Below are 17,142 nucleotides of genomic sequence, written 5' to 3'. Positions count from 1 at the left end.
TAAAACTAAATTAGAGGTTTCAATGACTTGCAAAAAGTCTAAGAACAAGACTCTTCAATGTTCCAAACTTGAACGCGTTAGAACAGGACAGAAGGATTAGATAATAAACATCTCTGAAACGATACAACCAAGCAAAACATCAAACAAGAGAGCTGCAAAATAGATCCATCCTTAATTTCTCAGAATTAAGCGGCATTTAATAAGATCACCACTTCCTACTTTATGATAGAACTCACTTGGCCATCATGATTTTGACAAACTCATCATAGTTGATCTGACCATCGCCGTCTACATCAGCCTCACGAATCATCTCATCAACTTCCTCATCTGTGAGCTTTTCTCCGAGGTTGGTCATTACATGGCGAAGCTCAGCAGCAGATATGAAGCCATTCTGATCCTTGTCAAACACTCTGAAAGCCTCCTTCAACTCTTCCTCTGAATCTGTATCCTTCATTTTCCGGGCCATCAAGTTAAGAAACTCGGGGAAGTCAATTGTACCATTTCCATCAGCGTCAACTTCGTTGATCATGTCTTGCAGCTCGGCTTCTGTAGGATTCTGACCTAAAGAACGCATCACTGTCCCAAGCTCCTTGGTCGTGATGCAACCTGGACAAATTCCATAACGTGTGAGACCACACTATAGCTTACAGAACATTATGGAACTCTCTTCTGCAACAGTAAGTAGCTTAAGGCAATTTCATTCCAAACTATAATAGGCAACAATTAGAAAGGATTTTGTCTGAAAACATCAAAGTGGGTTCCATCCAATACAACCTTCATACCTTACACCACATTTTTTTGTGTCGTGCCAATAATCACACTATCAATCTTAAAATCCTTTAAAAAACTTACTCCAGAAAATGTGTGGGTTATTGATACAGTATTGAATCTTATTGCGGCTAAAGCTATAAATACCCATATTGGTACCAGACTACCAATAGAACAAGAATCTTATTCCTCAACTCATAGAAACATGAATCACAATGAAGCCTGAATAAAATGCAGTTAACTAAACCATCACAACAGCAAATATAGTTTACCAAGTGATTCTGTGCCCATAAGCAGTTCTACCACATTATCTATTGCTGTAAAGAAAAACACAAATGCACATGCACAATGAATTTCAATCCTGCATGTAAAGAAGCATCATTATCAACATAAAATCAAACATACATTATAGAAACATCATCTGTGCCAGGGAACACAAGGTGAAAGTGAATATAACTTCATAAAAAAATTCAGCAACTTTGTTGCGTTGTTACATTTACCTTCACATTTTGCATGAAGAAAAAGAGAAAAAAACAATAACTTCACCTGATAAACATTCAATCTTTGAGTCACAGGAGTTGCCAGTTGGTATGAGATGGTAACTAAAGAAAGTAAGAATGCTAATATTAAGTGTTTCCCAACTTGTTAACCTACTTTAAAGTAATCCTCTCTGGTTTACTTCACACATCTTTAATCATGCATGATGATAATTAATTAAAGAAGTTGTATACGACTGCAATTTACAAGTGTTATCCATGATTATATTACTTTAGGATTTGGTGGTTATAATCTCCTCCCATTCTGACATCTTTCCCTTAAGGGTACGTTTGGTCCGGGATTATCGTTGATAACCTTGATTATCTAAGTTTATCAACGATAACCTTGTTTGGTTTAGGTTATAATCAATTCCTTAAGTAATGCAACATCAACACTGCATCAGCAAAATGTCAGCAAATGAATTATAAATCCAGAATGCGATTACCTCGGCAGCCTAAGGTTTTCTGCAATTCTGAAGGTTAATGAAATTTTTTTTCATGATTACCCTCTAATTTTAAAGCTGAGTTAATTGAAATGTATCGTGAAACTTAATTAAAACTGAATTAATTAATTCAATAAACTTTAGTTCAAATACTTATAAATTTAAAAGAGATCATTTATTTTAAATTTTAAAAAATAAAATTAACGAATTATATTTATTAATTTAATAAATTATTTTATTAAAAATAAATTGAATCAAGGGTAATATAGTAAATGTCAAACTGGTTATGTTTTATTCCCTCCAAATAAATAAGTTGAATCAAACAATATTAGGTTATGCATTATACTCGATAACCTTAGTCATGTGATTACCTGATAATCACATAACCAAGGTTATGTATGATAACTTGAACCAAACACACCCTAAAGGTAATTCTTTTAACCAATAATATAGAATTCTTTCAATTATTCTCCACTAGGCAATTATAATGCACCTAAAAAGGCACCTGGAATGCTACTCCTTCTCAAGTCATTTTTGTTACAAATTAACAATGGGTTGCAGTTATTCCATACACTTGGTATGTGCATGCCTGACAACATTGAATGCTAAATAATTACAATTATAAAAAAAGATTGAATAAATAAATCTACAACCATGTTAAGTTTAAATATTTGAAAAGGGCTTCGTTGTATGGTGGAGAAGAATTCCCATAATAGTAAAGGCAATATATGTCGATTACTTTCTCTACGACCATGAGATAAGTCTAACAGTTTGAGTTCCAACTTGTTGACTAATAATGAACTAAACTGGTGGGGTGTTGGTATGGCGACGAGGATCATGCTCCCTTTAGAATGTCCCTTTGGTTGTTGAGGCACTCTTTGGGTGGTATATACACCACTTCCGAGCATCCTATCCAATTTACTATTATTGGTCACTAACTTAATAATGGTCGGTCATCGAGTTACCTCTTCACATAAACTTACTCTTTGTATAAGAGTTTTAAGGTCGAAGCAAAGGCTATATATACCTTCTTTCCTAAAGACAATATTACCCTTCTCACATGCTTATGGTAAATTGACAATTGCCTCCCAAGATACAAATTATGAACCATTCGTTAATTTCTCATACAACAATGTTCAATCCAATCATACAAGACCAACCCTTCATCAATTTCTCATCCATTTAAGAAATTAATTTACAACGATATACTCGTAAAACAATCATCTTTGTCCCTATTTGACTTATTGGTTACGAAAATCAATTTTTCAATAATCCTACGTATGAATGAAAATTATAAATAAGTATCAAATCTCAAACAAGATTCACAGGACGATTATTGCATCAAGAGAGGTAGTTTGTAGCTTTGGATATTACTATAATGAAATATGATCGGATTTACTTTGTTGCACAAGGAGCTATATGTTGAATTGTTCAATCGTTAGTATAAATCAAGACAATCATATCCACACAATAGCCCTCGAGCTTCTGTCACTTCATTGTTGTGTCCGTTTTAGCCATGGACAATGCTTCAGAATTCACAAATGCTTATAGTTTTAAAGATGCCTTCACTTCACACTTATTAGTGATCTCCTTTCGATAGTATTATGCAATAACCCATTATACCCTATGTGGTACAATATAGGAATTATTAGGAGCCTTTTGCTCACCCTTCTGTTCCCAGGAATGAGTTGGAGTTATTACTCCTAGTGCCTTGAATTTGCGATGTTGTCCCTTTTGAAACGTGATCTTGGGATCTCCGATCAACATGGTTGGGTAATCGATAATAGATTAACATGTTGGTTTTTGATCCATTCCCTTATTAGTGTAATATATTCGATCTCTCGTTATGCCTTTTTAATTAGAAGATTTGCATATTTGATGAAAAATCTCATCATTAAAGATCTACTACTTAAATAATATTAAATATTAAGTCTTCGACGAATACAACAAAACATACCATTTTAAACTTGTGTTCTTCTCGTGGCTTCTTGGCTATTGCAGCGCATTATAACTACTAGCACAATGCATATTTATTAAATATGCAGTCAACTCTTTTAGCCCCATTTTGGTGTTCATATCTTAGTCGAACACCATCACATTCTCACATTTATTGGTTCCATAAAAAGTTTATTGACCTTTTTATGACTCGTAGAGAGTTTCATCTCTATCTCAAGGGACTTGCAGTTTGTCGAACGAACATTTTTCTCCCATAATTTCTAAGATAATCCCAAAACTTATCAACATAGCAGTTATTATCTTTTTGGCGTATGGATCTCACGTTCCGCAACGCCACTAAGGTGAGTTGGATACATCAATGAATGTTGCTCTTTTTTGAGAAAAATTCTAAATAATACCATGTATTCTCTTCTTCAATCACTATAGATGATTTTGCCTATCTGATTTTTCCAACCACATTTCTAACAATTCGAGGGCCTCAATCTTACTTCTCAAAAAGTCTCTATATCTCCTTTAATAATCAATGAGAGTGAAAGGCAAAGGATGTAATACCTTTGGTAAAGTTCCCCTTGCATAATACAAAGTTGCATTCTCATTTAGAACACACATCCTCATTTGGCCTTTTGATCGCTCCATAACAAAAGCTACAGTCATCATATCAAAGTGTTATTCGATTGCATCTTTTCTTGAGAATCACTTAATCTAGAGAGCATGTATTCCTTGGTCTTCTAATTTCACTAAGCTAAAACTATATACGTATGATTGGAGTGCTAACTAGGATTGAACTTATACTCGAGGAACGCTCAATCTAACTTGTATCCCTTGATTTTTTTATCAAGCCAAGCTATGATCCTTTGATCAAAGTGCTGGTCAAGATGCTTTTATTCTCAAGATCCATCCTCAATTCTTTGATCGAATAGGGTCATGTTCTGATCGACGAGTGATGTTTGTGCCAAGGAAGAATCTTAGTACGAGGACTAGGGTCATATCCGATCACCATTCACTACAAGACTAGAGAGGATTTTGTCATATATTGAACTCGTAAATCAGAGTGAGTTCGTTACCTGTTGGGCATGAGAGCTAAGGTTGCACAATTGCCTGTTCGATCCTCTGCCAAGGATGTGTCCCTTAATGAACCGGTGCACGAGAAAAACTCTTTTGGCTTCGACATAAGGGGAGTGATACTAGATCTCTTACTCCATTGCAACATATGTGATGCAATGTTTCCAACTCTCAAGTTTAGCTTTTAGCCAAGTGCCCCAAGCTTCCATTTGAAACCTCTTGTTAGCCCTCTTTTTAGATAGTTAAGTCACCATGATCTGCTTTGTGTTTTTAGTCTACTAACCCCCCACGAAACCTTTGCCATCATTGTCACACTACACCCATTGTATAGTTTATCATCCAACCCTTTGAGGCATGTTTTTTGCATAAAAATCTCTTTTCCATGCGCTCAACTCTCCCTTTGCTTGAGGCTCGTCTTTAGATGTGTTAGGTTCTTCTGATAGTAACCCAACAAGGTACATTTTTCTTTAAGTTATACAATATCCTTTACTACCACTGCTTGAAGTCAATTCCAGAGATCTTCTCAGGTTTCTCTTTCGATAGGAGTGGGACCCATGATTGAAGGGGAGCTTGGCACAACAGTAAAGTTGATCGAAATCACAGGTTCGAGTCGTAAAAATAACCTCTTGTAAAATGCAAAGTAAGGTTGTATATAATAAATCCAATGAGGTCCAACCCTTTCTCGGAACCCCGCATTGATGAGAGTTTCGTGCACCGGAATGCCTTTTTAGAAGTGGGACCCATGATTTACATAATCGACATATCATTTTAAGATTATTGGTAGACTTTCTCTCAAAATCCATGAGATAGGTCCAATAGTTTAGGTCTAGGCAATTGACTTGTTGACATATTAATGACTCAAACTGGTGGGGTATAAGTATTAGCGACAAAGAGCATGCCCCCTTTAGAATCTTGATACACCCCTTCGGTTGCCAAGGCACCCTAGCCAATATTATTGTCTCCGATTTACTATTATTGATCACCAACTCAATTATGGTTGGTCACCGAGTTATCCTTTTGTATATCAGCATGCCTCTTTAGGTAAACTTATTCCTTTGTATCAAAGTTTATGGTCGAGCCGAAGGCTATGTCTTCTCTCCTTAAGACGATATTGCTATGCCTAGATGCTTACAGTTGATTGACAATCGAATCAAAATAGGAGCCCTCTAAATTTTAAATCTCAGTGAACTTTTAAAGCCTTAGAACTCTTTGGAAGTAAAGGGAAAAAAGAGAGCTCAAGAGGAAAATTAACATCTCTTGAGTGTTGAGTATATCGAGCAACAGAAGATGAATCTATTTATTTTTATATGGGGTAAAGGGTATTCAAAGGGGTGAAAGAATCATTAATTGAATTAATTAATCAGTTAATTTTTTATTCACTTTTCAACAGCTGCTATTGTGTTTTAATTAATTGATCAATTATACCACATATGAATTAATTCAGTAATTAATTGATTAATATTTTTTATTGATAAGAATTTCATGCACCAGACTGATCAATTAATTATGCTATCATACCATATACATTAATTAATCAGCTATAGCCGAAGATGCATGCATGAATTAATTCATCAACTAATTGATTAATATTTAATTAATCAATTGATCTACTAATTAATCTTTTAATTAATTAATTAAATTTTAATGATTAATTGAGAATAATTGATTGATTCTTTTTGCAGCCAAGTCTTGAAAATTAATTCTGTTTTCTTAATTAATTATTGCCCCTTAATAATCCCACGTGAATTGATCATAATAGACCAACCCTTCATTATGTTTACAACGGTTTACTAGCGAAGCAGCCGCCTTTGTCCATATTTGACTTTTGGTTATAAAAACCAATTTTCCAAAAATATATTCTTTAAAGAGAGTGTTCTATATACACGCCTCAAAGTCTGAGGCTTTTTTAACATGGAAAAAAAATACCAGAAGCTGCAATGGGAAATATAGCACAAAATATACCAGCAGCTGCAATGCCAGATTCAGTTTCTAAAACTTCCAACTTCATATTGTAGTAATGTTGCGATTATTAAAACAATGATGTTCCCATTGGAAATAACTCACAATAGTAAATGATGTTGCCAGATCCTTAGCATATAAATCTACAACACCAACATCAAATATGATGTTATCAGATTCTAGGTATAGTAAATCTATAAATACCATATTCAAGTCGTTCACTAAGCATTTTAAAAATCTAATGCACTTTCAATAATATAGAACATGCACAAAATTCTTTGCACATCTTATAGATACACAATGGTATACATTCACCACCGATCTAGCCTTCAAGCAGAATCCAGCATACTGATTGGAAGTTTGACCAACTAACTTAAGAAGCATATTAAAAGAATAGGCTAAACCGATCAGTTGCCAAATAGGATCTCTATGATATTAAAAAAACAGGCCATTCAAAGTTTTTCTTTTCTTTACGAACTGAAGAACTGTACCCACCACTACTAACTCCATATGTCATTACCCCTGAAGACCCACTTTATGAAAATAACAAACAACCTCCAGAAAAATTGTTCATTGCACACTTATAATTTAGTTAAATTAATGCTAACAAAAATGTACCACATTTCATTTTTTGCGAACAAAATCACAACCACAGTTTTAGCAACTGATTAACTAAATCGTCTCTTGGAAATTTTATTTACAAGAATGTATCAACAAATTCGAAGATCAAGGGTAAATTACTATTCAAACTTGCTCGCACTCAGAATGCGTGAAATAGATCATCTTTTTTCGTTATCGATGCGAACCTAAAGTCGTGATTAAGGCTAAAATAGATCTGACTATAACCAAATACGACAAAATCAAAAAAGGGTCATCAAGGCAAGATGTGCCGCAGACCTTGAAACGAAGAAGGTGAAGAAACAAATTGGATCCAAGGGAAACATACCATCGCCATCCTTGTCAAACAAACTGAAGGCCTCCTTGAACTCAGAGATCTGCTCATCAGTGAGCTGCTCCGACATGGCTTCTTCGTAATTGATCTCACAACAAAGAAACGAAGAGAAAAGGACCTGAAATAAAGATGATGAAAAACACAAGGAAAAGAGGAGGAGGAGGAGGAGGAGGAGACTCTATCGCGATTTCACCGGCAAGGAATGGCACCGGCCTGCACATTCACGCCCTTAATAAGCCGACGGTATCTGTTTGGATTCCCAAAACGGCCCTGCACATTCATCGAGGAGATAGTAAATGCCCATTTTAGCCCCCGATTTATTATATGTACATTAATCAAACGGTTCAGATGCGGCCAGTGAAGAGAGCAATGCACAAGTCGTTTGTTTCTAGGGTTTGTACATGAATTATACATTTATAAATAAATTTGATGTTCATTTTTAATAATTTTTAATAATAATAATATATATAATAAATAAATTTAAATACAAATATATAGTATAAATTAATTTTAATAAAAAATTCAAAATTCGGCTCAAAGTTTGATAAAATTCTTAATAAATAAATTTGATAAATTAAGTAAATAAGTTCCATGGATGCCTAATTTAATTTAACTCATTTATATCTTAATTAAAATAGATGATTAGTGCTTCATGCCACTTAAGTTAAATCACATAATTAAGATTATAAAATATAAAATATAATTTAATATTATTTAATTCAATTTATTTATTTTAAAAAAATAAAATATAATCAATTTAATATTTACTATATTATATTATATTTAATTTATTTTTAAAATAAATTAAATTAAATTAATAATAATAATAAATTGATAATATATAAAATAAATAAATTTATTTATAATTTTTTAAAATTTAAAATAAATTTAAATATATTTTAATAAAATAATTCTTTAAATTATCTTTTTAAATTTATAAATATTTAAATTAAAATTTATTAAATTAATTAACTCAGATTCAATTAGGTTTCACTATATATTTAACTCAGTTTTAAAATAGAAAGATAATCATGAAAAAATTTTTGTTAACTATTAGAATCGTAGAAAATCTTAGACTGTCTAAGTAATCACATTATGAATTTATAACTTATTTACTGACGTTTTACTGATGTGATGGTGATGCTGTATTATTTGAAAATTAATCATAATCCTAAAATAAAAAAGTTATCATTGATAAACTTGGATAGATAACTAAGATTATCAATGATAACGATAATCAAACGCGCCCTTAAAGCTATCTTGGTTAATGTTAGGTAATAGATGGTATCATTTTAATGATTAGCAAAATAGAGACCATTTTGTCACTTTAGTCTTCTCTTTGCTGTCATATTTTTTTGGTAATTCATATATGCTCTTTGAATTGATTAATTAGAGGTGAACAATTCCACCTCATAAAAGTTTTTCATCAATTATCAAAGTAAATCGATAAGGATGAAGGTCCATTTCCTATTTTCTCTAACAAGAAGTTGCACCTTTCATTGAAAAATATTCGACACCGGTTCGATATTTGTCAACTTCTCTCCATTCAATTTTTTTTTGTGTAGTAGAAGATCACCATTCGTTGGAAAATAAGCTGCACTATTCTCTAACCGTTGCCTTTGGTTTGGACGAAGGTCACTTTCTTGAGAAAATGCGAGTGCAATTTAAAGTAGTTTTTGCTTCGCACGCACATGAGATTGTCATGCAAATGGAATGGGAAATGAACCCACATGAGGCTACACGATTTGAACAATTCTAAAATCACCTACAGCGATTTGGGTATATTGTATAACCAGCTACACAGTTTGGAAAATTATAAATGAAATAAGTGCTATTTTGATAATAAATAAAAAAATATACACCCTTTTGATTAAAAGGAATCCTCCTAATTTTTACTTTTATTATAAATATCAAGACCTTTTAAAATAATTTACTAAAATTTAAACTAATTGGATATATTTTATGAGACACTTCTTTAATGAGCTATTGCCCAGGGTGATAAATGAGATAAATTGAGTCGAGCTAGAGTTAAATTTTATAGTGTTTAAGTTTATTTAATAAGATAATCAAGTTAAATTAAATCAAGTTTGAAAGGAATTAAATATTTAAAAAATTATTCAAAAAAAATGATAATCAAGTCTTTGGAGGTGGTAAATGAGTTTGAAAGGAATTAAACATTTAAAAATTTATTCATGTCCTAGATTGACTTGATTATTCTTTTATATGAGTTTGAGATTGATTTAAATATAGTTTTGATTTGTTTAGACATTATTAAAATTTTAATTTAAACTTATTTGATTATTTAAATTTTAGTTGATAAGAATTTTATGGATCATTGTGACCATAAATATTATTTATGAATATTATATATATATATATATATATATATAATTTACTTATTTAATTTAATAAATTAATTACATTTATTTAATTGATTGTATACCAAATGGAACGTTCATGATTGTTCGATTCATATTTTCGTGGTATGATTAAGTTGGTTACGGTGAGATAGATTTATTGAAGTGATAAAAAATCGAATCTTAACAAAATTGAGATAATATTATTTTTTATAATGATTAATTATAATTTTTTAAATAAATAATCAGGAGTCGATCAAACCGTTAAAATGGATGTAGTCTAGTTTACGCAGATAGAATCGACGCACACGAACGTTCGGGTCAGCCCTCTTTGCGTCTCGCTCCGTCTTCCGTCTCATTCCTCCAAGACCTTGTTCGCCTTTTTGATGCGTCTGCGGCTTTAGCTACGACTTCCTTTGCCCTTACCGATTGCATGGCGGCGCTGCCGCCGGCCGCCGTCTCCTATTCCTCCTCCACTCTTACTCACTTCCTTCTTCGTTTTCTCGACGGTCATTTTGCGACCCCTGCTGACCTCCGGAAGCTCCCCTCTCTCTCCGACCTGCTCGATCGGGAATGCCGCGACCTCGAGCTGGACTTGCGCACTCTTCTAGGGGACAAGTTGTCCTCTGTCGCTTCCGCGTGGGTCTCCCGCTCCCACGAGACGAAAAGAATTCTACACCGGCGCGATGGTTTCATCCCTTATTCCATTCCAGGTTTGATGCTCTGAACCTTGATCTTGATTCCTTCGTTTGCTTTTGCTAGAAGCCTTGTTGATGTGGGGTTTGGATTTAGCTTCATCTAGGAGGATGCTAGAGGTGGACATACCATTAATTGTGAAGGAAGTCTCTTGTATCGAGACGGTTCGCCTCTATGCTGGTAAAGTTTAACTAACTCAATCAAGGAATTAAATTCTTGCGTTGATTTTTGTGTTCTCAAAGGGTTGTTTTACCTAAAATGATGACTAAACAATGTAGCAAAATCTATGAAACTTGCATTAATTGATTAAGAAAAGAATTATTACTTATCCTGATTTTCTCTAGAATTATGAGGTAGTGCATTAGTTAGGTAAATTTTTTTATTTGTTTTATGCCTGTAAACAATCACATGAATCCCTGCATTAAGCTGATAAAGTTATTCTGTATTACACTATCATGAGGAATGAATATTAGTTTTTTTTCTCAATTATGTTCTTTCCATAGTTCTGAATCCTTATATCCTTTTGCATTAACTTTAATAGCTTCAAGTTTTTTTCCCAGTCTAGATTGTCGCTGATCTTGGTTATGTGAATCTTACTAAAAAGTGCCCACACTTTCCCTGAACTACTAACATTTCTAGTTATGTTAATCAGTAAGAATTTTTTTTTTGTATTTCACTATATATTTGATCAGACTGAGCATTTTTATTTTTTAGATTTTTAAACTTTTATGGATAAGTGAAACTTAGGTTTGTTTGGAGGAAAGTTGCACATGGAAAGTATTGAGGATGGATCAAGTTTCAAAATCTGGAGTCGTGCTAGAGTTTTGGGCTTTGATTGGTACGATACTACTTTGGTATTGTGTTGATCTTTCGACATATGGTGCTAGTGGAGACTTGGAGGGGAAGGTGGAAGGAGATGGAAAAAAAGAAGAGGACACAATTATATTTCTATTTTGACTTTATGTTCCATCTAGAAGGATACAATGTTGATATATGCTGAGTGCTAAGTAGTATCGAGTTTTGATAATGTATAGACCGTAGTGTGGTGTGATGTTGGTTGAGTTCTAGTGATGCTTTCATGACATTCCATGTTCCTATTATATAAATATGCCTCCTACTTTTGCAGAATTGTCTCTTGAATTGGAAGCTCTTGTGGGTGAGCTTGAAGATACAGCAGTAGCTATAATCAGGCAGGCTAGAGGAGATTTTTCATTTTCAAACCTTGGAAGGGCATCAACTCCTTTAGTAGGTGTACAACAAGCACCACGTGTTTTCATTTCCTTATCTGTCAAACTGTTTAAGTGGGCATTGCTTCATGCAGCAACTAGTGAATGATAATGTTTGAAGTCTTATTTGTTAAGATAGAGTTAAGACTTTGTATTCTCATCTTTTAAGTTGCAGGCCATGGCAGAGAAGCATGAAAAGCTGCTGAATGCTGTTAAAACTGTAACTTCAATTGAGGATAAATTAGGATGTATTTCAAGCCAAAGGCCACAATGGACTCGTCTTATGATGGCTGTTGATTCTAGAGTAGAGAAGGCTTTAGCAATTTTGAAGCCACAGGCTATGTCAGATCATCGCGCTATACTTGCCTCACTTGGATGGCCTCCATCCCTGTCATCGTCTAATGTAGAGAAGGACAAATCCTATGAAACTCCAAACCCCCTTTCTCTGATGCAAGGAGAAAAGAAAGATGTGTATTCTCAAAGCTTTCTCATACTATGCTCTTTGCAACAACTGTTTATTCAACGAGAAGAGAGAAAATTAGATCCTCTAGAATATCATCAAAGGTACAAATCTACAAATTGTAGTGATTTTTCTAGATCTTCTCACCTTGGCAGTGGTCTTTGGTCAATAGATGAATTGGTGCACCCAATTGCTTCAAGAATGGAGCATCATTTTCACAAATGGTCTAATCAACCGAAGTTTATCTTTGCTCTTGTTTACAAAATAACTCGGGATTTTATGGATGGAGTAGATCATGTTTTGCAACCTTTAGTAGATAAAGCTAGATTTATGGGTTCTAGTGTTAGAGAAGCTTGGGTAGCAGCAATGGTTAAAATCCTTATAGACTATCTAGAGAAAGAAGCTTTTCCTGTTCTTGTTGAGAGATATGAAATTAGAGATGGAAACTTGTTGGCAGATGCATCATGGCTTCACCTAGTTGACCTTATGATTACTTTTGATAAGAAAATGCGAGCACTTGCAATTTCAGGAATGCCTTGTGTGGAATCATTTCTTGAGCTTGAAGGAATGTCTTTGTCATTATCAATTTTCTCAGTTTTTGTAGAACATTCAGATTGGCTTCGTATATGGGCTGAAATAGAGCTCGATGATGCGAATGATAAACTAAATCCTGAGTTGGAAAGTCAAAAAAGTTGGTCTATCAGTACTCATCAGCAAGCTCTCTCCCAGGTGGAAGAAGCGGAGTTGTTCCTTCTTTCAAACATTGAAGATTTCAGAGCTCTTCCTATCGCTGATTCTGTAGTTAAAATTGCATGGAATATGGTAGAGAGGGCTTTTCTTCTGCCAGCGAAGATGATGAAAGTTCAGTTCATCAGGTCTTCTGTGATAGTATTCTTAAATAATTTTTTTCATATCTTGGCTCAACGTTGTCATAATGGAGGATCATCTTGTGCCAATATGGATGTTGATGCTTTGCTAAGACTGGCTGGTTCCATAAATGTTGCTCGATATCTTGTGTCTGTTCTTAGACAGTGGAGCGAAGATTTTAGGTTCTTGGAGATGAGTCAATGTGATTCCAAGAATGAAGATCAAACTGGTTCCTTCTTCAATGATGAAACCATGCGCTTAGTTAAGCTTGATACTGATTTTCTTGAGGTGGCAATGTCCTCTATTTTACTGCAGTTTGATGATCTCTGTTGGGATTACATTAATTACCTAGAACAGTGGGGAAGAGAGCAACTTGATCTGCAAGAATCGGTTGTAGATGAGCAGAGTCTATGTGTATCATCAAGTTTTGTACGTGCATTAGACATGCTGAAAGACCACCTCTATGTCTTGAAGCTGAATCTTAATTCTATAGATTTTCTTGACCTGTGGAGAAGCATTGCTGATGGGCTTGACCACTTCATTTTCAATAGCATCGCTCTCGGTGTTGTTAAGTTCACTGATATAGGAGTGAATCAGTACAAATATGATATGAGAGCCCTCTTTCAGATTTTCAGTGCATTTTGTTCTAAGCCTGAATCTTTCTTTCCACGCACTCATGAATCTATGAAGCTGCTGACCCTAGACAAAAAGGATGTGGCAAATGTGCTCAATATGGTGCCAGAAAATGGTAAGAGAAAGGAATTGTTCTTGCAGAGCAAAGGAGTGTTCCATGTAACTATAGATCAAGCTAAAAAGATATTGAGAAAGAAGACTTTCTGATTTTAAATTGGAGGCTAAAAAATATATGTCAATATCCGTTTTCACTTAGATCATCTTTCAATTGTTTTTATTTGCAACTGTTACATGTCATCCTTCAGGATGTAGATATCAACTGCTCACGCACAGGCTTATGCTAATTGTGGAAGTTCATTTGCATGAAGCTGCATAAAAAAATATCAATTTTCTGGAAACCAGCTACAAGAATGAACAGGTACTAACTGATTCCTACCTTTGAGTTTTTTTTTTCTTTTTTTATTTTGGTTGATGTGCACAATTCTATGAAATTGGGTTTGTTTCTAATTATTATGTGTTAGGGTCGTGTGGAATCTTATTGCGAAGTAGCGACCGAGTTTCCATCGGTTCATAGAATGAAATTGGCATGAAATAATTATTCATTTATTTAGTTTATCTGAAAAGTTTTAGTAGGCAACAAATAGTTTCGAAAGACAAGTACACCTATAATCAAACTCCTTTAGTGTCACATTGTAAAAATATATAAATTACTATAAGCAAAATGGTCAAAACTTGATGTAAACATTACAAGATAAAAATAAAAGGCAAACTACTAAGATTGCACCACTTTTGCTCAGGCATGACAAGTTTTGACACGTGTGGACCTAAATCATTAAGTCACTGTTTGTGATGAATAAGATGTCAAATGTGTATGATATAACAAATCTTTAACTGCATATCAAAAAATTAAATGAAAAATAATCGAAGCCAAGTACAAGTTTGAAGACAAGTTTCATAAATTATGACCCAACAATAGCTAAATGGCATATGATCAACTATATTATACTAAATATATGAGTTAGTGAGGTTGTTAGTGAAATTTAGTACAACCATCATTCTTAATTAAGATGACAAATACAAAAATCACTAAGTTGCAGTGCCATTATCCCTTGAGATTGTTGAAATTTATCTGACTACTCATATAGTCATATGGGTACTTGACCTGCTCAATACCCACAAATTCTAAATCTAATACTTGTATCCACCTATATAATCAAATGACCAATGAGTACTCCGACTCGCCATAATTGGGTTGGGTGGTTCTAATACTTAAATTCCTCCCATGTATAAAAGTCATCGTCAATTAACATCAAATAACAAAGATAAATGTCATGTTTGTCGATTATTAGCCCCCGGGGCATAGATGAGTTTGTTACAATGGAGCAGAGTTGCTGAAGTAACAAAAGCCGAGGTAATGTCCTCCTCCGTCGTGGCTAAATGATACCTCATGTTTGTGGGGTCGCAGGGTGGTGGATTCCATTTTTTTGTTGAAATGTTTGTCAACTATTAATAAAATCATCAACTTATAAAGGACTAATTTGGTAAGGTGTGGGAAAAAATTATCCATTTAACAGGCTATGGTCCTAAACTATATCTAGTAGTCTTCCATCTATCCCTATTGCTTTGTTAAGTTTGTTTTGTAACATGCTATTGCTTTGTGAACTCCTAGCTCTAAGACTAAGTTAGGGGTCTATTTCCTTTGCATCTTTATCCATGTTTTTGATATAATCAGAGAGACCCACACCCAGTTCAATGTTGTTATACCTATTTTGTTTTCCCTTAAGCTTGAGCTCGATTTTCTTCTTTTGTTTTTTTTTCCTAAAATGAAATTGCAGCACTTTATAAGTCAGATGAATTGGTTGTTGAAATTGATCAAGAGTTTTTTAATCTAACACTACCATTGCATTGTAAACCTAAGCATTGAACCAAAGCTATGCTAAGGTTATGCCTCATCATAACATTATGTTAAAAATATCAGTATTAAGAAAGTAGAAATCTGATCAAGAAAGGTTCCCTACTTATTTAATCCGGTCAGAAATCACCCTGTATTGTTGAATAAATCACAGCAACAATATTTTACAGGGTTGAGTTTGTATATGGAAGAAGAGATCAAAGGCCTTGAGAATGTAATAAGTCATTGGATGTTCCAACAAATGTGGTAAGTCAAATGGTAAATTTCTGAAACTAATATGGATCAGTCAGCTGCATTGGCTTAGGTATTTCGAAGCTATAATAATGTGCCTTAGAACAGATATAGATTTATCTTCATCCCATCATGTGCAATCTTGGTTGCCTGGTATCACTGTAGTTATCATATTAACCAACTTAGGTTGTGATTAATCAAGTGCCAAAGCTCATTGAGATGATTTTCTTTTAGATTCTTGTCCTATTTGATTTCTTATTTCCTTTTCTCTTTTCTTTTGACCCTGTAATTCATTCAACCTTTTTTTAATGAACTAAGGGGGAGTTTTATTTTCATTTTTTCAGCAACACTATATACCAAGGTTTAAACTATATTCTATTTGATCAGTACACAATTAAAATGGTTGATGTTAGTAATCATCATATTACTCAAGTATTCACTTGATTTTCTTTCATAGTTAATGTTCGATCAATCTTGATTTACTCAATATCATAAATAAATATATTACTGGAATATTAAAAACTCTTGATCAATCTTACCATGGATTGATTGTGCCAATAATATTCTCTTTTTTTAATGTCGATACTGTGCTTAAGTAAAGGTTATTCTATAACTCAAACTTCATCTCGTATGCCAAATTTAAATAAATTTTTTTTAATTTAAACACTTTACCTCTTCCCTTTTAGTATATATCAAAAAGGTTCTCTAATAACTTTCGTGATTAAAATTTCAATTTTCTTATCAAGGTCTAAATGTAGGATTTATATTAGCGGTCGATGAAAATTTTTTATGGGATCTAGCAAGTCACCTTTAGGAGTAGTCGAATAAGTAAGAATTGGATATCTAGATTATATAAAAAAATCATAATGTAGTATATAGTTCATGTTTTTTAAAATACTTTTGAAATTTTGATAGTTCATGTGTCAAAATTGTTATATGATTCTGTCTAAAGTATGCACAGATCAGTAGAGCAATCGATTAGTTCTTTTGTTTTTGTACAGACAAACAAAGATCTAGGTACCTGGTTCGACGAGACAACTTTTGATTTTTGAAAATAATATATTTTGACATTAAAAAAATGCTC

At 33.5% G+C, this 17,142-nt stretch overlaps 2 protein-coding genes across 5 annotated transcripts; one reads left to right on the top strand and one right to left on the bottom strand.

Moving 5' to 3' along the window:
* Positions 1-7,892, bottom strand: LOC141839286 (calmodulin-like). The gene is made up of 2 exons (XM_074727000.1): positions 7,671-7,892; positions 1-606 (listed from the first exon to the last, which is right to left on the bottom strand). Exons 1-2 carry the CDS (start codon positions 7,744-7,746, stop codon positions 233-235), a joined length of 450 nt encoding a protein of 149 aa, XP_074583101.1. The 5' UTR covers positions 7,747-7,892; the 3' UTR covers positions 1-232.
* A 2,574-nt stretch (positions 7,893-10,466) lies between these two features.
* LOC141840787 (RINT1-like protein MAG2L) lies at positions 10,467-14,167 on the top strand. Of its 4 annotated transcripts, none has more exons than XM_074728853.1 (4): positions 10,467-10,746; positions 10,826-10,909; positions 11,856-11,974; positions 12,131-14,167. In XM_074728853.1, exons 1-4 carry the CDS (start codon positions 10,467-10,469, stop codon positions 14,120-14,122), a joined length of 2,475 nt encoding a protein of 824 aa, XP_074584954.1. In that variant the 3' UTR covers positions 14,123-14,167. The 4 variants fall into 4 exon arrangements, with proteins under 4 accessions (XP_074584954.1, XP_074584953.1, XP_074584955.1 ...); XM_074728852.1 differs by having other exon boundaries at positions 12,125-14,167; XM_074728854.1 differs by having other exon boundaries at positions 10,509-10,746; positions 10,836-10,909; positions 12,125-14,167.
* Positions 14,168-17,142: the final 2,975 nt, after the last annotated feature.

Source organism: Curcuma longa, chromosome 11, assembly GCF_044706935.1.
Source record: "Curcuma longa cultivar G26 ecotype Majalengka, Jawa Barat chromosome 11, ITB_CL_G26_1.1, whole genome shotgun sequence".
Taxonomy (NCBI): domain Eukaryota; kingdom Viridiplantae; phylum Streptophyta; class Magnoliopsida; order Zingiberales; family Zingiberaceae; genus Curcuma; species Curcuma longa.
The sequence above is the reverse complement of the archived record's forward strand: the minus strand, read 5'-3'. Positions and strand labels throughout refer to the sequence as shown.